At 41.5% G+C, this 24,818-nt stretch overlaps 1 protein-coding gene across 1 annotated transcript; it reads right to left on the bottom strand.

Annotated features, from left to right (window-relative positions):
- Positions 1–1,909: 1,909 nt before the first annotated feature.
- On the bottom strand, positions 1,910–24,227 carry LOC141178607 (uncharacterized). The gene is made up of 12 exons (XM_073660494.1): positions 24,150–24,227; positions 23,841–24,020; positions 23,634–23,757; positions 23,453–23,550; positions 23,164–23,254; positions 19,743–19,891; positions 12,417–12,500; positions 12,183–12,287; positions 11,977–12,100; positions 11,796–11,893; positions 11,518–11,608; positions 1,910–6,635 (listed from the first exon to the last, which is right to left on the bottom strand). Exons 1-12 carry the CDS (start codon positions 24,225–24,227, stop codon positions 4,429–4,431), a joined length of 3,429 nt encoding a protein of 1,142 aa, XP_073516595.1. The 3' UTR covers positions 1,910–4,428.
- Positions 24,228–24,818: the final 591 nt, after the last annotated feature.

Below are 24,818 nucleotides of genomic sequence, written 5' to 3' on the forward strand. Positions count from 1 at the left end.
CTCTGTATTTAGTTTGCTGGATCAGGGGTCTGTCCCTTCCGCGGGGTCCTCCATATCCCCCCCCCCCGATCCCCGGTTTTTCCTGGGAAACTCCCCATGTGCCCAATGAGAACCAAACTTGTACTCATTGCGACCAACCCCAGAGTGCTGACACCCAGTTAAGGGGATGGTCACTTGGCCGCCTGGTAAAGGGAGCTCTGGGGGGGACAGTATCTGTGCTGACCAGGGTTATGGTAGATCCAGTGTTTCGAAGTCCATGGGCCTCCTCCCTGATGTAATTTACCTCCCCTAGATTACATTCCTTCATTGTGACAGTCATTGCATTTTGTGTATCACTCACCGCTGACATGTTGATATTGCTCCTTTCCCTATCGGTTGATGCAGTGTGAATCGGTCCTTGGCTTCCGGTTACGACATTGGCCCGGTGGCACACCAATCCTGCTCCCAGATTGTTTCCCAGCAACACATCTACTGGTAGGTGCCACACTACTCCTACATCCACCATTCCATGACTGTGACCCCAGTCTAAATGTAGTGGGGCCCTCCGAATGTTCAAAGATTCTCCTCCGGCTATATTGGCTAACATACGGCTGCCTGGGACAATACATTGATCCAGTACTAAATGGTCTTTTATCAATGTGACTGAGGCTCCGGAGTCACGGAGCCCCACAGCCTCCACACCCTCTACCCAGACCGGCATGTACCTTGGTGTTTTAAACGTTACAATAATCTATGAGTTGTCTCCAGTCCACAAATGACTGTCAACCACACCTAAGTGGACTCCCTTATACACTCAGGATTTTATATTTCAATCCTTATACATTCACTCAAGAGATCATTCAAGGAGTCTCATATGTAACATAAAACATATTTATGGCGGTTTAGTTCTACAAAAAACAAACGAAGGAAAACTGCACATTTAACAGAAATCAACAAACTACAGAAGACAAAACAAAATACCAGTAAAAATTAATCTTATATTGAGCTCTTATATTGGGTTAATCCAGTGGATTCTTTAATCCCCGGGGGTCCTCGACCCTCACCATCTAGATAAGTTTAACGTGCACACAGAGTTTTTTATTCCACAGTAGCCTTCTCACATTGGCTGTGTACCCATTCTACAAAATTTCTTACAGGAACTAACAAACTCCAATCACACTTATGGAGTTTCGCAACTTACAAGAGTTTTACAACCCCAATTGCATGTGAACAACTTCCAACTTACAGGAGCCTACAAACTCCAATTGCAAATGTTCACAATCACAGTCCCCAAATCAATTTCTAGAATAACATCAATACTGGATTAACAAAGTTACTGAAGTAAATGGTCTTACCTGTATTCAGATATAGACGATTCCCAGAGATCATTAGACTATACGAAATCCGTCACTCTCCCTCAGTCCGGGATAACTGACAATGCCTCTGTTGACACCAAATTTGATGGCGGAGGACTTACTTCAAGAGTTACAAAACTCCCCTGTCCATGGTTTGCAGTCCTCACCGGTGAGGGAAAGATGTTGGATTCCCGGTCAACGCACCAAAATGTCAGTGGAATTTTCTTCCTTACAAATTATAAATCGTCCACACCTGAATTTGTAAGATAATTTGTTATTTATTTATTGATCATGTTAGCGAGGAGACAAATTGACAGCCCAAACAAGTTTAGGAGCAAAATCAAATGTCTGACCTATTATAATTTTGTTCATGTATAAATACATACAGTTAAAGGCGTGTATGCTAGTTCTGGAGAGTTACAAAGAGAGAAAAACAACATAAGATATGAAAACCCTATAGTCTAACAGTAAGTATTCTGTTAAAGAGATAAGGAAGAGAAGACATTTCTGAAGAGGTCAGCAGATATTCAAAACATTAAGATACACTTGTCATTCTTATGTAAACTGAATGTCATTCTATATCTAAAATGCCTTTGATATATTCTAATATTCTAATATATCAATAAACATTAAAATAAGCAAGGACTTTATTACAATTATTATAACAACGGGCAGTACTTTTGGATGCAGTATTTCTTAGGGGAACCGCTTCAGGGTAGAGCATGGCATAATCTACTATGACAAGAATATACTGGTGGCCCTGAAATGATTTTACAATTGGCCACACCAAATCCAATCATCTCAAAGGGTACTTCAATGATGGGGAAAATGGGACACGAGCGAAGTTATTTGGCATACAATAATCTTCAAGGTCTTTGTATATCCTGTGAGAGCAGGAGTTATACTTTATCTATCCTGACTCCATTTTGATTTTTGTACATGCATCTTCTGCTTACTAGAATGGAGTTTGAGCTGGTATATGTGTGAGATAAGGAGTCTTTTCGAATGTCTTTGTCTAAAGACTTCGAGAAAACGAAACTTGGGGGGGGTGGTATAATACTACAGACAGAAGAGCTGGGTGTCAGTAGTGTTAACTTAGCCAATTAGATGTATGTATGCTAATGCCAGCATATATTTAGAGATAAGCTGAGCCAATTATATTGCTTTAAATTATGAATACTAATAGCCTGTATAAACCTGGACCAAAGCATGTAATAAAGTAGATCTAGCCTGATGCTCAAATGTATCAGTTGTAGTTCTTCCGTGCACATATTTGAATTTTACAATTTAATTTGGAACAGGCACAATGTCTCAGAACGTCTCACATTATGTGGTGACGACAATCCCCATGCAGAAGATCCTCCGGAGAATCCTCTCCTGGATCTTCTAGGTCCCCAAGTGTCCCTCGAGAACATGACTATGAGCTATATCAAGCATCCTACCAACCGATAGGCCTTAGGGACCAGCAATTGCTCAACTATTTCCAGATCTTTCTTGATCACTCTATACAAGAGCTTATTATTCATAGCAAAGTAGGGAAACCATTAGTTAGCTTCTGGATATTGGGAAACTTCATTAACGATGGCAACATTCTCCCTTGAATATCTAAGGGTGTCATCCTTCAATTGAGTGGTACCAAACTTATCCCGTGTTTCCTCTACCTCAAGTATTACTGGGGAATCGGAGAATTTCATCATCTACAGCGAAGATCTGCAATGGAGAATTTTTGCCCTCTTAATCTGGGCCGGTACTGGGTCTACCCTCAGTACCCGTCCCTTTCCCCCATAGCTTTCAAAACAAGGGAAAATTGTGGCCCAAGATTACGTTATGCATAAGGGCTTTCACTACCCCTACTTCATAGTCCATTATCCCATATGATGTCTCTATTTTCGCAAGGGCCACAGGATACATTTTGGTGTCACCATGGATACACACCACACTTATGAACCTGTCGGGTATATGACCCGCGGATATGAGGCTGTCATGTACTAGTGTCACTAGACTACCAGCGTCTAGTAGGGCAGTGATAGGACAATCATTCACCCTGATTTTGCATACTTGTGACTCAGTTTCTAGTCCAGGTGTGGCCACACAGGAGGGCGCAGCATCACAGGAGGGCACAGAAAACAGGGATTGGCGCCGGTGACACATTCCATAGGCTCTGGGCCTAATGGACAATTAGCCATGACATAACCGAACTCACGACACCAACAACACTGGAGCAGCCCAGGTTTTTTACACATAGAGTCCCTACCAGGTCTGACACTTTCCCGGCCAGTTCCTTCCACCCCACATTGGACGGTGGGACGTTTCTGATGGAGAGTGGGTCGGCGTGGCCCTGCGGGGCCGAGGTTGGGGGGTATCATCCGGGAGGTTTCCATCTGTAGCGACAAATCTCTCCAACAACTTTACTAGATGTTCCGCCCTCCAGGGGTCACCATGGCCAACCTAGTGCTGCAATTTACTGGGAAGGCTCCTGGAAAAAAGGTTGACAGCCACCCGCTCCACGATTTGTGCATGCGTACAGACATCAGATTCCAGCCATTTCTTTACCAGATGAAATAAGTCAAACATTTGGGACCGGGGAGATTTGTATAACTGGTATTCCCAGGCCCATACCTGTCTAGCTTGCACAGCGGCCATAACCCCTAGGCGAGCAAGTGCACTTGCAGTATTTGTGGCCTCAAGGTGGTGCTTATTTTCTTTGCACTATTAATTTGCATTTTATTTAAATGGTAGCTGATTTGCACTATAGCTAATGGCACTCTATGTGATTTGATTTTGATACATTTCTCAATTCTTATATAATTCGATATATTTAATTAACATAATTATGGTTCAGTGATTTTTGTGATTTTGAGCACTTGCTCTATATGGTGGATATATCATGTTATAACTGGCTTGTGTAGTTATTTTCTGTTATAGTTTCCTTCCCAATTTTTATGTATTTTATGCTGTATTTTAAGTATATGTCAATAAAAACTCCATGTTTTATTATACTGGCGCTAATCTTCCAATTCGTTTATGAATGACAAGGAGTTGTCCTAGTAGTGAACAACTCCTTCAAGAAGATATAATTTTCAGTTAGAACATATTAACATTCCGAACACGAAAAAGGCTTCTCCCCTGTATGAATTCTTTGGTGTCTAAAAAGAGATGATTTCTTCACAAAATATTTTCCACATTCTGAACAGGAAAAAGGCTTCTCCCCTGTGTGGGTTCTCTGGTGCATAACAAAATCTGATTTCCGGTTAAAGCATTTCCCACATTCTGAACATGAAAAAGGCATCTTCCCTGTATGAGTTCTCTTGTGCTTAACAAAACCTGATTTATCATTAAAACATTTTCCACATTCTGAACATGAAAAAGGCTTCTCCCCTGTGTGGGTTCTCTGGTGCTTAACCAAATCTGATTTCTGGTTAGAACATTTCCCACATTCTGAACAGGAAAAAGGTTTCTTCCCTGTGTGGGTTCTCTCGTGTCTATCAAGATGCGTTTTCCGGTTAAAACATTTTCCACATTCTGAGCAGGAAAAAGGCTTCTCCCCTGTGTGGGTTCTCTCGTGTCTATCAAGATGTGTTTTCCGGTTAAAACATTTTCCACATTCTGAACAGGAAAAAGGCTTCTCCCCTGTGTGGGTTCTCTGGTGATTAACCAAATCTGATTTCCGGTTAAAACATTTCCCACATTCTGAACATGAAAAAGGCATCTTCCCTGAATGAGTTCTATTGTGCTTAACAAAATCTGATTTATCGTTAAAACATTTTCCACATTCTGAACATGAAAAAGGCTTCTCCCCTGTGTGGGTTCTCTGGTGCTTAACCAAATCTGATCTATGGTAAAAATATTTTTCACATTCTGAACATGAAAAAGGCTTCTCCCCTGTGTGAATTCTCTGGTGGCTATCAAGATGCGCTTTCTGATTAAAACATTTTCCACATTCTGAGCAAGAAAAAGGCTTCTCCCCTGTGTGTGTTCTCTGGTGGGTATCAAGATGCGGTTTCTGATTAAAACATTTTCCACATTCTGAACATGAAAAAGGCTTCTCTCCTGTGTGAGTTTTCTGGTGCTTAACTAAATCTGATTTATGGTAAAAATATTTTTCACATTCTGAACATGAAAAAGGCTTCTCCCCTGTGTGAGTTCTCTGGTGATTAACTAAATCTGAGTTATGGTAAAAACATTTCCCACATTGTGAACAGGAAAAAGGCTTCTCCCCTGTGTGAGTTCTCTGGTGATTAACTAATTTTAATTTCTTGTAAAAACATTTCCCACATTCTGAACATGAAAATGGTTTCTCCCCTGTGTGAGTTCTCTGGTGCATAACAAGGTGTGATTTCTGATTAAAACAATTCCCACATTCTGAACATGAAAATGGCTTCTCCCCTGTGTGACTTCTCCGGTGTCTAACAAGGTGTGATTTCTGGTTAAAACAATTCGCACATTCTGAACATGAAAATGGCTTCTCCCCTGTGTGAGTTCTCTGGTGTATAATAAGATCTGATTTCTGATTAAAACATTTCGCACATTCTGAACATGAAATAGGCTTCTCCCCTGTGTGAGTTCTCTGGTGCTTAACTAAATCTGACTTATGGTCAAAACTTTTCACACATTCTGAACATGAAAAATGCTTTTCCCCTGTGTGAGTTCTCTGGTGGTTATTAAGATGCGTTTTCTGGTTAAAACATTTTCCACATTCTGAACAGGAAAAAGGCTTCTCCCCTGTGTGGGTTCTCTGGTGGCTATCAAGATGTGCTTTCTGGTTAAAACATTTTCCACATTCTGAACATGAAAAAGGCTTCCCCCCTGTGTGGGCTTTCTGATGTCTATTAAGATGCGCTTTCTGGTTAAAACATTTTCCACATTCTGAACAGGAAAAAGGCTTCTCCCCTGTGTGAGTTTTCTGGTGCTTAACAAAATCTGATTTCTGGTTAAAAGATTTCCCACACTTGGAACAAGAAAATCTATTCTCTGCTGTGTGAATTTTTTTATGTTTAAGAAAAGACTTTTGAAGGGGAAAACTATTTCCATATTCTGAATGTGAAAATGCCTTCTTTACTTTAGGAGCAATTCGTTTTTTAATGCTTATTTTGTGACGACTTTGATTTTCCTTAGTAGTCGGTAATGAATCAGAAGACAGGACCTGTTTCAAAGGATCAGATGACAGATCTTTGCTGTGAAGGGATGATGGTATATCTGGAGTAATGATATTCACTTCAATTGTATCCTGTGGGATCTCAAGATCATTTGATTTAAAAATTGAAGATGTCAGCTGTCCCTCTGATCTCCTGGTACAGTCATCTGCCAAGAAGAAAACCAATTATTATTTTTGAATAAAATATTCATGAATTTTATATTTTTGAACATTTCTACTTAAACTGTCTGTAAAAATGGCAAGTTATGTAAAATATTAAATTATTCACCAGGACAATGACAGTTCACAGTCTAATAGAAAACCTCATAGGATGAACCAGTAGAGCATGGTGTTCAACTGTTTGTTCATTCTGCCTCCCAAATATGGAATAAAAAGCCACCAAACAATGTTATGTAGGCAAAAATAATAACAATAAAAACTTCTACTTATCTCACAAAAAACAAGCCCCCACTCTGGTCCATCATCTGTGAGTGGAAAAACAGAGGGTTTCCACATTATTAGTGGCTCAAAGGCTCTTGAGAATCAACATGGCTTCCATAAACCAGTCCAGCAATATCCACTTTCCCAAAGTCAAATCTCCCCCTTGCTTCTGAGCCTTTCAGTGTATCCAAACCACATTTAGCCTCCATGTATTTGGCATTACTATAGTGAGAAGAACCCACTTAATTTATGGTGTGTGTCTCCTGGAGCACAATCTGGACACTATGTGGTGGGTAATATTACAGAAAATGTGCAATTTTCACTCTCCAACATCTAGTGTGAGCTAATTTCCAGAAAATGCCCGTGGAGTCAAAATATTCATTACTTCTATAGATTATATCACTGAGAGTTATGATTTCCAAAATGGAGTCACTTTATGGGGATTTCTATTGCTCTGGTTTTCTGCCATTTTGTCATATTAGGTCTTCTGCAAATGGTGTGTCCTATCTCCTCTGGGATCTGCTCCTATGACTTTTGCTTCTGTCACCAGACATCACCATATTTATTCTGCAGGCGGCACTAGTGATCCTCCACTACTGCACACTTAGCTTTTGGAGGAGGGTGAGAGCAGTTCTGCGATTCAGGAGACTTGAGCCCAGAGAAGCAAACAGGACATGTGTTTTTGTAACAGAATGAGATTTGGTACAGAGAATCAAGGAACATCAAAAATACTTTAGAAGGAGAATGAGCGACAATCCTTCAGGACAGCAGATGGATTGCATGGCATTGCAAAAGAGACACAGATTTGAATTCTATATGATTCTAACCTAAGGGTAACGGCCCTAACTGGAAAGATTCGGATCTGCTCCATTAACCATCAGAGTGACATGGATACATTTTGGGAAGACCAGGGGAGGACGAAGAAGTCACCTGGACCCATGGATATGTTGCTTTGGGTTGCTAGGAGAGACCCACCAGTTGCCTAGAACCCATGGAGACATTTGGAGTTGCTAGGAGGGACCCATCGGTCACATGGCACCATGGAAACTCTCGGAGAGGCCAGATTTGGACCCTCAAGTCTCCTGGTCTTGTACCTCGATGGACGGCTAGCTTCCTAAGATTGCCGCTGCCTTCTCTCTGTGGGGGCCCGACAAAAGCGGGGGTCCACTGGTTGAGGTAGTCGGCCCTGGAAGTCTCCAAAGTTGCAGCTGTTCTATCCCAGGCGGGCGGAGAAGGAAAGGTGAGACTGTGTAATGTTGTACCATCTTGGGCATTTGCTGGGACTGTTTTGTGTTTGTTGTCCGCTTTGTGGTTCAATAAAGTATTGCCACGCTGTTTTACCCTCACCCTGTGTTGTCTGAGTAGTATTAAGCCCACGGAAGACCCCGGGTCTTCACAATCTGCATTCAAATAGCTAAATGGCGCTCCTTCTTAACCTGCCATGTGCCCAGACAGTAGTGTACAACCATATATAGGGTATTGTCGGATTCAAGAGAAGTTGGAAAAAAATTTCTAAGGCCCATTTGTTTCCTATTATCCTTTGTGAAGAATTTCAAAGTTGTCACCACATAAAGTGACACACGTCAAATTTGAAAAATGAGGCCTGGTTAGGAACAGAAAACTGGCTGCAGGAAGTTGTTAAATCAGGGTTTTATTGGCACTAACTACTGTAGTCAAAAACTGACTATAGACAATAACACATCTACTGAAATGATCAAACTCAACAGTCTTCATCAGTAAAAAATGAGTAACTAGTGGTGAAACCTCTCTGAGGTCTAAACAATGATAAGGGCCAATATTTTCTATCAGATGAGTTTCAAGAAGAAATATTAGACATTGAAAGATAACTTTTTATAATAGTGCAGAGCTGAGGTGTCTTAAATTTAGCCCTCGGGCATTGGCAAGACGTAATGGAGACCTTCTTTTAAAGACTACCAGGAAGTTACAGAGTCACATAAGTGAGTCAGGCCGATCCCACCACAATAAAGCTATCATACAAAAAGAACCTGTAAAAAAAAAAGACAGAATAAAAGATACCGTATTTGCCGGTGTATAAGACGACGGGGTGTATAAGACGACCCCCAACTTTTCCAGTTATAATATAGAGTTTGGGATATACTCGCCGTATAAGACTACCCCTCTTCTAACGCAAATACGGTAAAAATTGAAAAAAAATCAGATTTGATTTCAATATGGTAATTTTAAAGTGATGAACCTTACCGGCGATTGGCTGGTTGTTGTATACAAATCCTGCTTGGATTGGTCAGCTCTCCCTGCCTGCCCAGCTCTCCCCGTCTCCAAGACTATCAGAGCGGTAGCACATCCCTCTGGCCCTTGTATCATTACTGGTACCTCCTTCTCTGCCTCTCTGATCTCACTCCTGAGGACTACAGTGATGAGGTGAGAGGGACGCCTGCAGCTTGCTTCACTTACACTTTGCCGGTGAGGCGCCCCCTCACCTCGTCACTGCAGTCCTCAGGAGCGAGATCAGAGAGGCAGAGAAGGAGGTACCAGTAATAGGATACAAGGGCGGGCCAGAGGGATGTGCTACCGCCCTGATAGTCTTGGAGACAGGGAGGGCTTATAAATTACCATAAATACCGTATTTTTCGGACTATAAGACGCACCGGACCATAAGACTCACCTAGGTTTTAGAGAAGGAAAATAGAAAAAAAATGTAAGCAAAAAATGTGTTCACGATGCACTTTTAATGGGGAGGGGGTCTTCTGATGACACTAGTACAGGGGTAATGTCCCCCAATTCTGACAATATCCCCCATCCTGGTATATATGCCCCCCTACCGTTTATACGTGGCATCCCTCCATCCTAGTATGCATGGAACCCCTCCATCCTGGTATGCATGGCACCCCTCATCCCTGTCCTGGTATGCATGGCACCCCTCATCCCTGTCTTGGTATGCATGGCACCCCTCATCCCTGTCCTGGTATGCATGGTCCCCCTAATCCCCATCATGCTGCACATAAAAAAAATAAACATTCCTACTCACCTTTCTTCTCTCCTCCAACTCTGCGTCCTGTCTGCCCGCACTGATCTCGCCATGAGAGCCGTGCATGGCGTCACTACCATGCGCGGCTCACAAGGAGAGATCAGCTGCCGGAAGTCACTGCTCCCCATGCCGGGACTGTGTGCGGGGGAAGCAGTGACTTCATCCTCCTTAATAGCCAGCACACACGCGGCTCCTGCTGCTGCCGGGCGATCGCGTGTGCCCGCTATTAAAGGGCACAAATATTCACCCCTTCCCACGCCCATGGGCATGGAGAGAGGTTGAATATTTATGCCCTTTAACAGCGGGCACAGGCGATTCCGGCAGGAGCTGCGCTGCGTCTACACTGTGTAACGCTATTAAGGAGCATGAATATTCAGTGCTCCCACACCCCATGGGCGTGGGGAGCAGTGAATATTCATTTTCTTTAGCAGCGAGGACAGTGTAGGCTGCAGCAGGCGGCTGCTGCCTCCTGTGCCCCGCTCCTCCGCGGCTACTGCTCCCCCCACACCCCACACATCATATATATATACCCCCTCCTCCCCCAACATTCGGAGTTTAAGGGTATACGCCCTATAAAATGACACCCGGCGTATAAGACGACTCCTGACTTTTGAGAAGATATTCAGGGGTTAAAAAGTCATCTTATACGCCGGAAAATATGGTATGTTACATCCTCAACAACAATGTATGTATCAGGGGAGAGAACTTCAAACCTAAACCAGGGCCGCACTCATTTATGGTGGACCATTGGAGCTACTATGACTCCTGACCAGAAGAGTAGAGAAAGTATTAGCGCCCCCATTTCAGGAGAGATTGTGCAGTAACCTGAATTCCTTAGGATGGAAAACATAATGGAATTTATGATGTGGAGTGAATCCATGAAACCAGGGCTGGAGCCAACACATCTCCTGCAGGTGTGAATAAATGTATATTACAGCCATCAGCCACGCACAGCTTAGAGATATATCATGGCACAGGTGTAATGTTTTCTGTATAGTTTATCACAATCCTGTTTGAAGTTAGTTGGTTTAAAAAGAAATTGAAAAGTCAGGATAAAGGGAAACTCTGCTGTTATTGTACAGAAATTCACACTTGGCCCTCACTGCACATTTAATGTTGTCGATAATAAAAGTGAAGTTTGGCCAGAAAGACTGGACCTGGTCTTGTAGGGACCATATGAGGACATTCAGCGGCACAGAAAGGAGAGAAGGTAGATTCATGCAATAAGATATCAGGGTTCTAGGAAGCCAACAGCATCATTACCCTCCTCTTTCTCTTCAAATGATTTTCTAACTTGTCAGCACATTCTACATACGCTGTCATTTGGCTTTGTAGTTTACAGATCTGAGCAGGTAACTGACAAAGTTTTCTAATCCCAGGGGGGTAGGTGGATCCTCCAGGTTGTAAGTTCTACAGAAAAGGTCTTTCACAATTACACAAAGTAATGTGAACATTTATGGATGGAGGAAAATGTTATGGTCTAGAGGTAAAATGATGATCACACAATTGTGACACAACAGCACTACACCAGCGATAAAGCAGCCACAGCCGGTGACTGAGAAGAATCTGTGACTTCTTTGCACTTTGTGGTTCCTACTCACCTGGGTGGTCATATGTAGGAATCGCCTCCTTACACCGCTCATCACCCCTCACATATGTCTCTGTAGTATTAATATGGGTCAGATCTTCACCCTGAAACAAATATTGTAAAAGTCACAGACAGATGAAAAGTCACATCTATGATCCTGCCATCTCCATCGTTCTCATTACACAAGTAAAAAACATATAATACTGGTTGATAAAATATGACTGAGCACAAGACCTTCACAGCCGTCTACACATCATAGGGGAGATCTCATGACACCTTCTCTCCATCTACCTGATGATCCTGAGGAACATTGGGATCTTCTTGTTTACAGTCCTCTGGAAGAAGAGGATGGGGACATCTCTCTGGTGTTGTCCTCTTACTGGATAAAACTGGAGGAAACACATACAGGGACTGAATTCATTCTTTACATATAGATAATTATAGGCCGTGTGTATTTAGTCCTGTCCATTACCTGGTGATGTGAGGAGCTGGGGAACCTCCATCATGACGTCCTTGTATAGATCTTTGTGTCCTTCTAAATACTCCCACTCCTCCATGGAGAAATAGACAGCGACATCCTGACACCTTATAGGAACCTGACACATACAATGATACCGTCATCCCCCGATCCTTTCATAGCGTTCCTGTACCATGTCCCAGCATTCCCAGCAGTGTCACCTTTCCAGTCAGCAGTTCAATCATCTTGTAGGTGAGTTCTAGGATCTTCTGGTCATTGATGTCCTCATGTATCAGGGGGTGAGGTGGAGGCCCCGTGATTAATCTCTGGTTATGGAGAGACACATTAATAAATCTCACTCCAGACATTTCCAGAGTCCTCAACTCTCCAGTTCTGTCCATCTGTTATTCCCATAGATAAGAATGATGCAATGTGACGTCATCATAATCTCTCACCTCTCCAGTAAGCCGGAAGAGGATCTCTAGGGTGAGGTGCATTATCCTCTCCGCCATCTTCTTTCTGTCTCTATCCATTCTTCTCTAGGAAAATCATACAGATAAATTATTAGTATCTCATATTGTGGGAATCTGAGTGGATTGAAGATGAGTTGGTGTAAAATATATACAATTCTGTGTAATAAAAAAATTAATAGCATTGTGATGCCGGTATAAAGCAATAATGTGGTAGAGCTCTTCATACATCTTGAGGTCAGACAGAGATACCTATGTGCTATCAGTTGGGATTACGGAAGTTATAAAATAATTCAGGTAATTTAACAATATAAAGAAACAACAGTCTTTATACAGCCAATAAAATATGCTAATGGTTTATTTGTATACATCTCACCACTCCATGATAAGTTCTGGAAAGAAGAGGTCTTCTCTCTCCACCGCCTACTCTACGCTGTGTGCACGATTATTAAACAATTTGTATTTTTGATGATTACTTTTATTATTTAACATCTCCAGTGCGGTCGGTCAATCCAAAGGGTAATAAACCTGAATATTTAAGAAAGAAAAAGTGAGGTGTTGTCTTAGGAGAATATCTCTGTGTCCAGAATTATTATGCAACTATATGAAAAATGTACATTTTCCATCTTAATTGTTTATTTTCATCTGGTATATTGAGACTAAGAACCAAACATCTCAATGTCCAAAAATACATTTCTGACATTTAATAAAAATTTATCAGTGACCAATATAGCCACCATTCTTCTCAATACTAGTGATAAGCCATCCATCCACGGAGTCAATTAGTTTCTTAATCTGTTGACGATCATCTTTGTGGGCAGCACCAGGCACAGCCCCCGACACTGATCAGAGAGGGGACTGTTCTCCTTCACCATAAATCTCGAGTTTAAGAAAAGCTCAAAAGATCTCAGTAAGGTTTAGGTCCAGTGAGGAAAAGGTCATGTCATTATTCTTTCATCTTTAAGGCCTTTCCGGGTACTGAGCAGTGAAGACTTCGATGCTGCGATTGAGCATTGTCCTGCAGAACAATCCTATTTTTTTTTTAAAGATGTTGATTTTTTCTGTACCTCTGTTTAAAGAAAGTGTCAACTAAAAACTGGCAGTAGGTTTGGGATTTGATTCTGAGTCCACATTCAACTAAAAAAAAGTCCAACTAGCTCATCTGTAGTAATACCAGTCCATAGCATTACCCAACTCTATCTCGCTGACGTCTGAATTGAAGTCTAGGTCTGTGCCCATTACCAATCCAGCCACGAGCCCATCCATCTGGTCCTTCAAGAGTCACTCTCATCAGTCCATAAAACTTTAAAAAAAATCTGTCTTCAGCTTTCTTTTGGTTAAGTCTTGATGTTTGCACTTGTGTCTTGTTCAGTGGAGATTGATATTCAGCCTCGGCCTTGTCTCTGAGCACTGAACACCTAGTTCTTCTGGGCCTCCAGGGAGGCTGCGATTCTGGAATACGACAGCACTGGAAGATAATATCTTCCTGGTCGCTTCACCTTTGAGTCTTCTGAAATCTTTTGCAGTTAATGTTATTCTGTTTATTTCTTTAGCAACCCTGTAGACTTTTGAAGCTTCTGTGGTAACGCCCAAATATCAGAGCAATTTAAGGAGTGCTGCATCCCTCTGTAAGACTTTTAACCATTTTTGACTTTTTAGAGTCAGTTAAAACTCTTTTTGGCCGATTTTGTCTGAGGACAAGAAGCTGTCCAATAATTCCCCCCCCCCCCCCGATAAAGGGTGTCAATATCCATAGGCCGCACACCCCTCATTACACAAAAAAAAATTTGGTTCAAAATGGTGCTGGTATAAAGCAGACATGTGGGAAATGTTATTTATTAACTATTTTATGTGACATATCTCTGATTTAAGGGCATAAAAATTCAAATTTTGCCAAAATTTCTGATCACAAAGTAACGCCAAGTCACATCGAAGAAATTTTAACACTATCATGAAGTACAATATGTCACAAAAAATAATCTCAGAATCAGTGAGATCCGTTGAAGCGTTCCAGAGTAATTACATCATAAAGTGACAGTGGTCAGAATTGTAAAAATTGGCCTGGTCATTAATGTGCAAACCACGTTCGGGGGTAAATGGGTTAACACAACAAAAATAAAAATTGAACAAAGCAAATAATATATATCAAACCAAAGGAAAGTATCTACGTATCAGACAATTGTCTAGTACCAATAAGATGGTGACATATCTATGCTAGGATATGAATGGCAGACCATTTGGGAATAATCAGAAACACCAAACATGAGTTTGGTCAAAAACCTTTATTTCACAAGCAATTGGTTACATGGTGGCACCTCAGAAGCGGGAGACCACACTACATAAAATACAGTGATTGTATAATACACAAACAGTTCTATATGTACAATATATCCAGAAGTCTATTGATCCAATTCTGAACATTATTGGAGAGTTTGGTGAATGGTCAGGCCTGTCCATTAATTGGGATAAGTCGGCTATTCTACCATTTGATGATATCTCTAATTCGAGCATATTAGAAAAAATAAGAAAAAAAAGTATTTAGACAGCCACCAATTGTGAAAGTTCTGCCACTTAAAAAGATGAGAGAGGCGTGTAATTGACAACATAGGTCGACCTCAACTATGGGAGACAAAATGAGAAAACAAACCCTGAAAATCACATTGTCTGATTTGGAAAGAAAGATTTCTGGCTCTCACAGATCTGTAACTTCTTCTTTAAGGGGCTCCGCTGTCCTCTACTCATTACCTGTAGTACTGGCACCTGTTTGAACTTGTTATCAGTATAAAAGACACCTGTCCGCAACTTCAAACAGTCACACTCCAAACTCCACTATGGTGAAGACCATAGAGCTGTCGAAGGACACCAGAAACAAAACTGTAGCCCTGCACCAGGCTGGGAAGACTGAATCTGCAATAGACAAGCAGCTTGGTGTGAAGAAATCAACTGTGGGAGCAATCATTAGAAAATGGAAGACATACACGACCACTGATAATCTCCCTTGATCTGGGGCTCCACACAAGATCTCACCCCGTGGGGTCAAAATGATCTCAAGAACGGTGAGTAAAAATCCAAGAACCACATAGGGGGACTTAGTGAATGACCTGTAGAGAGCTGGGACCAACGGTACACAGGCTACCATCAGTAACACACTACGCCGCCAGGGACTCAGATCCTGCAGTGCCAGACGTGTCCCCCTGCTTAAGCTATTACATGTCCATGCCCGTCTGAAGTTTTCTAAAGAGCATTTGGATGATCCAGAAGAGTATTGGGAGAATGTTATATGGTCAGATGAAACCAAAGTAGAACTGTTTGGTAGAAACACAACTCGGCGTGTTTGGAGGAGAAAGAATGCTGAGTTGCATCCAAAGAACACCATACCTACTGTGAAGCATGGGGGTGGCAACATCATGCTTTTGGGCTGTTTCTCTGCCAAGGGACCAGGACGACTGATCCGTGTACATGAAAGAATGAATGGGGTCATGTATCATGAGATTTTGAGTGCAAACCTCCTTCCATCAGCAAGGGCATTGAAGATGAAATGCGGCTGGGTCTTTCAGCATGACAATGATCCCAAGCACACTGCCAGGGCAATGAAGGAGTGGCTTCGTAAGAAGCATTTCAAGGTCCTGGAGTGGCCTAGTGTCTCCAGATCTAAACACTATAGAAAACCTTTGGAGGGAGTTGAAAGACCGTGTTGCCCAGCGACAGCCCTTAAACATCACTGCTCTAGAGGAGATCTGCATGGAGGAATGGGCCAACATACCAGCAACAGTGTGTGCCAACCTTGTGAAGACTTACAGAAAACGTTTGACCTCTGTAATTGCTAACAAAGAATATATAACAAAGTATTGAGATGAACTTTTGTAATTGACCAAATACTTATTTTCCACCAAAATTTTAAAAAAATTTCTTCCCAAATCAGACAATGTGATTTTCAGGATTTGTTTTCCCATTTTGTCTCTCATAGTTGAGGTCTACCTATGATGTCAATTACAGGCCTCTCTCATCTTTTTAAGTGGGAGAACTTGCACAATTGGTGGCCGACTAAATACTTTTTTTCCCCATTGCATTATATGGCAGCGGAATTGCAACATTTGGGTGGGTGGCATAGCGCTGCAAACCCAAATAGTATTAAGGGGTTAATTACTTCAGGAACACCGTGGAATATTCCTATTCATATAGTGGAACTGAATGACCTCGTACACAAGAAATCAATATACCCTACACTTGCTCTACTCTACAAGTTCTGGGATAGGGGTAAAGATATAATGGAAATAGGAGACTGCAATGAATCTACACCTATATGGTTTAATAATAAATATGCTGAGTTCTATAAATTAGAGGGATTTCGGAGTTGGGTGGATAAAGGAATATATACGATATAAAACATATTATCTGAAGGGATACTTAAGTGCTTTGATCAATTAAAGGGGGGATTTGGGATGACAAATAAACAATTCTATAAATCTTTACAGTTTCGGCATTCATTTAATGCACAATCAAGATGGACTCCCTTTTGGGTAGAAAATAATACTTTTGTTAAGTTGGTATTAGAGAAGGGAAATAGTATGGGTCGTATTTCTGATATTTACTGAGTCCTTCTTGATAAATATTTAAGAATATTTCCTTCTCCAGCTAGAAGTAAGATATAGTAATTGCAAGTTATCAGACGGTAATGGGCAAGCTGAAAGGATATATTGGAGAGATGCATGTATGTCATCCCTACGGTATGTTATTTTTTTATTGTATGTGTTAGGAGGGCGGTTGCAGACGACTTTAATATAATGGAACGCAACCGACCCCAGGGTCCGCGATGCAGCCTGGTGAACTGCTGCCGAACACTTTCCGGGTGGAAAGGGAAGCAACCAACTTAAATGTAAAACCCCTCCATGTTTCTGCACACTGGAACGGGTATAGCAATTCGCACTATCTCCGTTAGCTGCACGAGAGATAGGCAGAGAAAAACTATCTGTAGTCCTGTTACAGCACAGGGACTACAGTGGCGGCACTAGGATGCGTGTGTGACTACGCCAACGGGTACACGTTCCTCCAGCCGGCGTGCTACCGGACTGAAGGGTAAAACTCCACGTGGCTGACAGGCGATAGCCGTGGACAGGACGTCTGCAGGCTGCTCGGGGTGATAGGTGACCCCTTTGGCTGAGCCAGGGTGCAAGACGAAGCTACCTGCCTATGCACATCTAAGCCTGCCTAAGCGACCTGTGCTGATCAGCCGAGCGAACTCTGGCATCAGCAGGTTCCGGAGTGAACAGCTAGGGAGCACGTGGAACACAGTTGTCCACACCACAGCATCACTTGCTCAAATGATCAGAGCGCGCCGCCATGTTTATGGGCGGGCCATTTAAAGACTAAACCCTGCCCACCGACGCGCCATTGGTGACGCTACCCATGGACCAATCAGGCGGTGCCAGGTCACCGGGTCAGGTGGGTGCCAAACCACCAATCACGATCCGCCAGGTCATGGACGTGCTCAGTGCGGCGAATCCTGGACTTAGACTCCAAAAGCCCTATCTCCCTCTGCAACCTATGCTTAACATTGCTAGGCACAAATACCCAGGAGACAATCTGCACATCTCGTGGACCAGATAGGCGTTGGGGCTGATGATGATGCTGAGCAGCATCAGCCCCACCTGGACCAAAATGGGAGACCACAGAAGCTTCTGAACCCATTTCAAATCAAGCAACAGACTGACGCTTAACAGTATGTACTGGTTTCTTGTTTTGTAAAAAAAATCTCAATAAAAATTTATTGGATTAAAAAAAAAAAGATTAGAAAAAAGGCTTCTCTCCTGTGTGAGTTCTCTGGTGCTTAACCAAAGCCGATTTCTGGTTAAAACATTTCCCACATTCTGAACATGAAAAAGGCTTCTCCCCTGTGTGAGTTCTCTGGTGCTTAACCAAAGCCGATTTCTGGTTAAAACATTTCCCACATTCTGAACATGAAAAAGGCTTCTCCCCTGTGTGGGTTCTCTTGTGACTATCAAGATGTGATTTATGGTTAAAACATTTCCCACATTCTGAACATGAAAAAGGCTTCTCCCCTGTGTGGGTTCTCTGGTGGTTATCAAGATGCTCTTTCCGGTTAAAACATTTCCCACATTCTGAACAAGAAAAAGGCTTTTCCCCTGTGTGAGTTCTCTTGTGTCTATCAAGAATCATTTTACGATTAAAACATTTCCCACATTCTAAACAGGAAAAGGGCTTCTCCCCTGTGTGGGTTCTCTGGTGCTTAATCAAACCTGATTTCTGGTTAAAACATTTCCCACATTCTGAACAGGAAAAAGGCTTCTCCCTTGTGTGACTGTTCTGGTGTCTAACAAGATTCGCTTTCCAGTTAAAACATTTCCCACATTCTGAACATGAAAAAGGCTTCTCCCCTATGTGGGTTCTCTGGTGCTTATTAAGATACGCATTCCGGTTAAAACATTTCCCACATTCTGAACAAGAAAAAGGCTTCTCCCCTGTGTGGGTTCTCTGGTGGCTATCAAGATGCGCTTTCCGGTTAAAACATTTCCCACATTCTGAACATGAAAAAGGCTTCTTCCCTGAGTGGATTCTCTGGTGGTTAACCAAAACATATTTATTGTTAAAACATTTCCCACATTCTGAACAGGAAAAGAGCTTCTCCCCTGTGTGGGTTCTCTGGTGGTTATCAAGTTGCGCTTTCTGGATAAAACATTTCCCACATTCTGAACATGAAAAAGGCTTCTCCCCTGTGTGAGTTCTCTGGTGGATATCAAGATGCGCTTTATGGTTAAAACATTTCCCACATTCTGAACATGAAAAAGGCTTCTTCCCTGAGTGGATTCTCTGGTGGTTAACCAAAACATATTTATTGTTAAAACATTTCCCACATTCTGAACAGGAAAAGAGCTTCTCCCCTGTGTGGGTTCTCTGGTGGTTATCAAGATGCGCTTTCTGGATAAAACATTTCCCACATTCTGAACATGAAAAAGGCTTCTCCCCTGTGTGAGTTCTCTGGTGGATATCAAGATGCGCTTTATGGTTAAAACATTTCCCACATTCTGAACATGAAAAAGGCTTCTCCCCTGTGTGGGTTTTCTGGTGAACAACAAAAACTGATTTCTGGTTAAAACATTTTCCACATTTGTAACAAAATCTATTGTCCGCTGTGTGTATTTTTTGATGTTTAAGAATAGACTTCTCGAGGGTAAAACTATTTCCATTTTCTGAACGTGAAAATGATTTCTTTGCTTTAGGAGCAGTTCGTTTTTTAATGCTTATTTTATTTTGATTTTCCTTAGTAGTCGGTAATGAATCAGAAGATAGGACCTGTTTCATAGGATCAGATGATTGATCTTTGCTGTGAAGGGATAATGGTATATCTGGAGTAATGGCATTCACTTCAATTGCATCATGTGGGATCTCAAGATCATCAGATTTAAAAATCTCCTGTCCATCTGATCTCCTGGTACAGTCATCTGCCAAGAAAAAAAAAATATTAATTTTGAATAAAATATCATTGAAATTTATATTTTTGAACATTTCTACTTAAAATGTCTAAACAAGCACATCCCTGGGCTACATGCTAATCCAGGGAAATGAAGAGATATATGCTCAAGTTTAAAAATCAATTTTATTAGACACAAATCTAAAAAATAGAGGAATATTTTAAATATTTTAAATATTCCTGTTATTTTTTAGATTTGTGTCTAATAAAATTGATTTTTAAACTTGAGCATATATCTCTTCATTTTCCTGGACTAGCATGTAGCCCAGGGATGTGTTTGTTGAGATTGATTTAGAAGTGGTATGCAATCTTTATTTATTTTTCTATGGGATTCTTGTGTTAATTGTACGTAAAATGTCTGTAGAAATGGGAAGTTATTGACAGAATGACAGTTCACAGTCTAATAGAAAACCTCATAGGATGAACCAGTAGAGCGTGGTGTCCAACTGTTCATTCTGCCTCCAAAATATGGAATAAGAAGCCATCAAAAAATGTTATGTAGAAAAATGATACCAATGAAAACTTCTACTCATCTCACAAAAAACAAGTCCCCACTCAGGTCCATCATCTGTCAATGGAAAAACAGAAGTTTCCACAATATTAGTGGCTCAAAGGCTTTTGAAAAGCAACATGGCTTCCATAAACCAATCCAGCAATATCTGCTCTCCCAAAGTCAGATCTTCCCCTCACTTCTGAGCTTTGCAGTAGTTTATGTGCCTAAACCACATTTAGCATCCATGTATTTGGTTTTACTATAATGAGAAGAACACACTTAATTTACAGTGTGTGTCTCCTGGAGCACAATCTGGGCACTATGTGTTGGGTAATAAAATGATATATTTGCAATTTTCACTCTCCAACATCCACCGAGTGCTAATTTCTGGAAAGTGACTGTGGAATCAAAATAGTCACTACTCCTATAGATTAATTCACTGAGGGTTATAATTTCCAAAATGGAGTCACTTTATGGGGATTTCTACTGCTCTGATTTTCTGCCATTTTGTTATATTAGGGTTTCTGCAAATGGTGTGTCCCATCTCCTCTGGGGCATTTACTTCTCCTCCTGCTTCGACTTGTGTGACATCTGCTTTTGTCACCAGGCGTCTCCTTATTAATTCTGCAGGTGGCACTTGTGATGGAAGAGACATCAGAACCAGAAGCTCTGGGCGGCGCAGGCTCTGTCCAGCCACTAAGATTAGGGTTGTTGGGACCAGTAGTACCATCCAGTCTGGCAGTATGGGTGTGTGTGCTGTCCAGCTAGAGTAATCTGCTCCCTGCTTCAGCCATTTAGAAAGCACCGCACCCTACTAAAGCTGGAAGCATATTGCTGGAAGCTGCCAGATACAGCCTTGTTCTCCTCTGGTTCAGTCCTCTGTGCTCAGCTCCCAGCTTGTGTATTTGTTTCTTCTTGTGACCCCGGCCCATTTACTGACTACTCTTGTGTCTTCTGATTCGTTATTTTCTCTGCCCTCCTAGTTCTGACCCGGTTACCTGACTATTCTTCTTGACGTTAAAGGGTGATGAGCAAGGCAATCCCTGGGATCTGGAGTATATAGCGCCAAGCATGTTCATGGTGGCCATCTTTTGAGCTGCCAGGTGACCATGAACAGTGCCCCCAATACATTGTGTCCACAAACTATTCCAGCAAGATCTGCATTCAAATAGCTAAATGCCGCTCCTTCCCTTCTTAACCTGCCATGTGCCCAGACAGTAGTGTACAACCATATATAGGGTATTGTCGGACTCAAGAGAAGTTGGAAAATAATTTGTAAGGTCCATTTGTTTCCTATTATCCTTTGTGAAGAATTCCAAAGTTATCACCACATAAAGTGACACACGTCAGATCAAAAAAATGGGGCCTGATTAGGAACACAAAACTGGCTGCAGGAAGAGGTTAAATCAGAGGATTACTGAAGTCAAAAACTGTGACTATACACAATAACACATCTACTGAAATGATCAAACTCAACTGTCTTCATCAGTAATAAATGAGTAACTAGTGGTGAAACCTCTCTGGGGTAATTGGAGTATGGGGCTCGGTGGGTCTTTGCAATCTAAACTATCATAAGGAACAATATTTTCTATCAGATGAGTGTCAAGAAGAAATATTAGACATTTAAAGAGAACTTTTTATAATACTGCAGAGCTGAGATGTCTTAAATTTAGACCTCGGGCATTGGGAAGACGTAATGGAGACCTTCTTTTAAAGACTACCAGGGAGTTACAGACTCACATAAGTGAGTCAGGCCGATCCCACCACAATAAAGCTATCATACAAAATGAAACTGGAAAAAAAAGACAGAATAAAAGATATGTTACATCCCCAACAACATATATATAAGGGGAGAGATCCAACACTAAACTGGAGTTGCACTCATTTATAGTGGACCATTGGCGCTACTATGACTCCTGAGCAGAAGAGTAGAGAAACTATTAGCGCCCCCATTTCAGGAGAGATTGTGCAGTAATCTGAATTCCTTAGGATTGAAAAATAATGTAATTTATGGCGTTGAGTGAATCCATGAAACCAGGACTCGAGCCAACACATCTCCTGCAGGCGGGAATAAATGTATATTACATCCATCAGCCACGCACAGCTTAGAGATATATCATGGCACAGGTGTAATGTTTTCTGTATAGTTTATCACAATCTTGTTTGAAGTTAGTTGGTTTGATAAGAAACTGAAAAGTCAGGATAAAGGGAAGGTTTGTTGTTATTGTACAGAAATTCACACTTGGCCCTCACTGCACATTTAATGTTGTCGATAATAAAAGTGAAGTTTGGCCAGAAAGACTGGACCTGGTCTTGTAGGGACCATATGAGGACATTCAGCAGCACAGAAGGGAGAGAAGGTAGATTCATCCAATACGATATCAGGGTCCTAGGAAGCCAACAGAATCATCACCCTCTACTTTCTCTTCAAGTGATTTTCTCTTTTGTCAGCACATTCTAAGTACGCTGTCATTTGGCTTTGTAGTTTACAGATCTGAGCAGGTAATGGACAGAGTCTTCTAATTCCAGGGGGTAGGTGGATCTTCCAGGTTGTAAGTTCTACAGAAAAGGTCTTTCACAATTACACAAAGTAATGTGAACAATTTTGGATGGAGGAAAATCTTGTGGTCTAGAGTTAAAATGGTGGTCACACAATTGTAACACAACCGGACTACACCACTGATAAAGCATCCACAGTTGGTAATTGAGAAGAATCTTTAACTTCTCTGCATTTAGTGGTTACTACTCACCTGTGTAGTCATTTGTAGGAATCTCCTCTTTACACCGCACATCGCCCCTCACATATGTCTCTGTAGTATTAATATGGGTCAGATCTTCACCCTGAAACAAATATTATAAAAGTCAAAGACAGATGGAGAAGTCCCATCTATGATCAGCTCTAATCCTGCCATCTCCATCGTTCTCATTACACAAGTAAAAAACACATAATACTGGTGGATAAAACAAGACTGAGCACAAGACCTTCACAGCCGACTACACATCATAGGGGACATCTCATGACACCTTCTCTCCATCTACCTGATGATCCTGAGGAACATTGGGATCTTCTTGTTTACAGTCCTGTGGAAGAAGAGGATGGGGACATCTCTCCAGTGTTGTCCTCTTACTGGATAGATCTGGAGGAAACACATACAGGGACTGAATTCATTCTTTACATACAGATAATTATAGGCCGTGTGTATTTATTCCTGTCTATTACCTGGTGATGTGAGGGGCTGGGTAACCTCCATCATGACGTCCTTGTACAGATCTTTGTGTCCTTCTAAATACTCCCACTCCTCCATGGAGAAATAGATTGTGACGTCCTGACACCTTATAGGAACCTGACACATACAATGATAAGGTCATCCCCCCGATCCCTTCATAGCGTTACTGTATAATGTCCCAGCATTCCCAGCAGTGTCACCTCTCCAGTCAGCAGCTCAATCATCTTGTAAATGAGTTCTAGGATCTTCTGGTCATTGATGTCCTCATGTATCAGGGGGTGAGGTGGAGGCCCTGTGATTGGGCTCAGGGGTCTTCCCCATCCCTCAGACACAGGGTCCTGACAGTGCTCACTACAGGTCTTCTTCACTACTGTGTAATCCTGGTTGTGAAGAGACACATTAATAAATCTCCCTCCAGACATTTCCAGAGTCCTCACCTCTCCAGTTCTGTCCATCTGTTATTCCCATAGATAAGAATGATGTAATGTGACGTCATCAGAATCTCTCACCTCTCCAGTAAGCCGGAAGAGGATCTCTATGGTGAGATGCATTATCCTCTCCGCCATCTTCTTTCTGTCTCTATCCATTCTTCTGTAGGAAAATTATATAGATAAATTATTACTATCTCATATTGTGGGAATCTGAGTGGATTGAAGATGAGTTGGTGTAAAATACATCAAATTCTGTGTACTAAAAAACATGAATAGCATTGTGATGCCGGTATAAGGCAATAATGTGGTAGAGCACGTCATACATCTTCAGATCACACAGAGATACCGATGTGCTATCAGTTGGGATTACGGAAGTTATAAAATAATTCAGGTAATTTAACAATATAAAGAATGCAACAGTCTTTGTACAGCCAATAAAATATGTTAATGGTTTATTTATATACATCTCACCACTCCATGATAAGTTCTAGAAAGAAGACGTCTTCTATCTCCACCGCCTACTCTACACTATATGCATGATTATTAGATAATTTGTATTTTTGATGATTATTTTTATTAGTTAACATCTCCAGTGCTGTCGGTCAATCCACAGAGTAATAAACCTGAATATTTAAGAAAGTAAAAGTGAGGTGTTGTCTTAGGAGAATATCTCTGTGTCCAGAATTATTATGCAATTATATTAAAAATGTAAATTTTCCATCTTAACTGTTTATTTTCATCTGGTAT

This window comes from Phyllobates terribilis, unplaced genomic scaffold (genome assembly GCF_046119375.1).
Source record: "Phyllobates terribilis strain yellow unplaced genomic scaffold, ASM4611937v1 Scaffold_29__1_contigs__length_15306474, whole genome shotgun sequence".
Taxonomy (NCBI): Eukaryota; Metazoa; Chordata; class Amphibia; order Anura; family Dendrobatidae; genus Phyllobates; species Phyllobates terribilis.

Excerpts from the sequence above, each read along its gene's own strand:
- LOC141178607 (XM_073660494.1), bottom strand. The coding sequence starts at position 24,227 with ATGGATAGAGACAGAAAGAAGATGGCGGAGAGGATAATGCATCTCACC. Across the intron at positions 23,758-23,840 it reads TTGAGCTGCTGACTGGAGAG|GTTCCTATAAGGTGTCAGGA; the intron begins GTGACACTGCTG and ends TGTATGTGTCAG. Across the intron at positions 11,609-11,795 it reads ATGTTCCTCAGGATCATCAG|GGTGAAGATCTGACCCATAT; the intron begins GTAGATGGAGAG and ends TATTTGTTTCAG.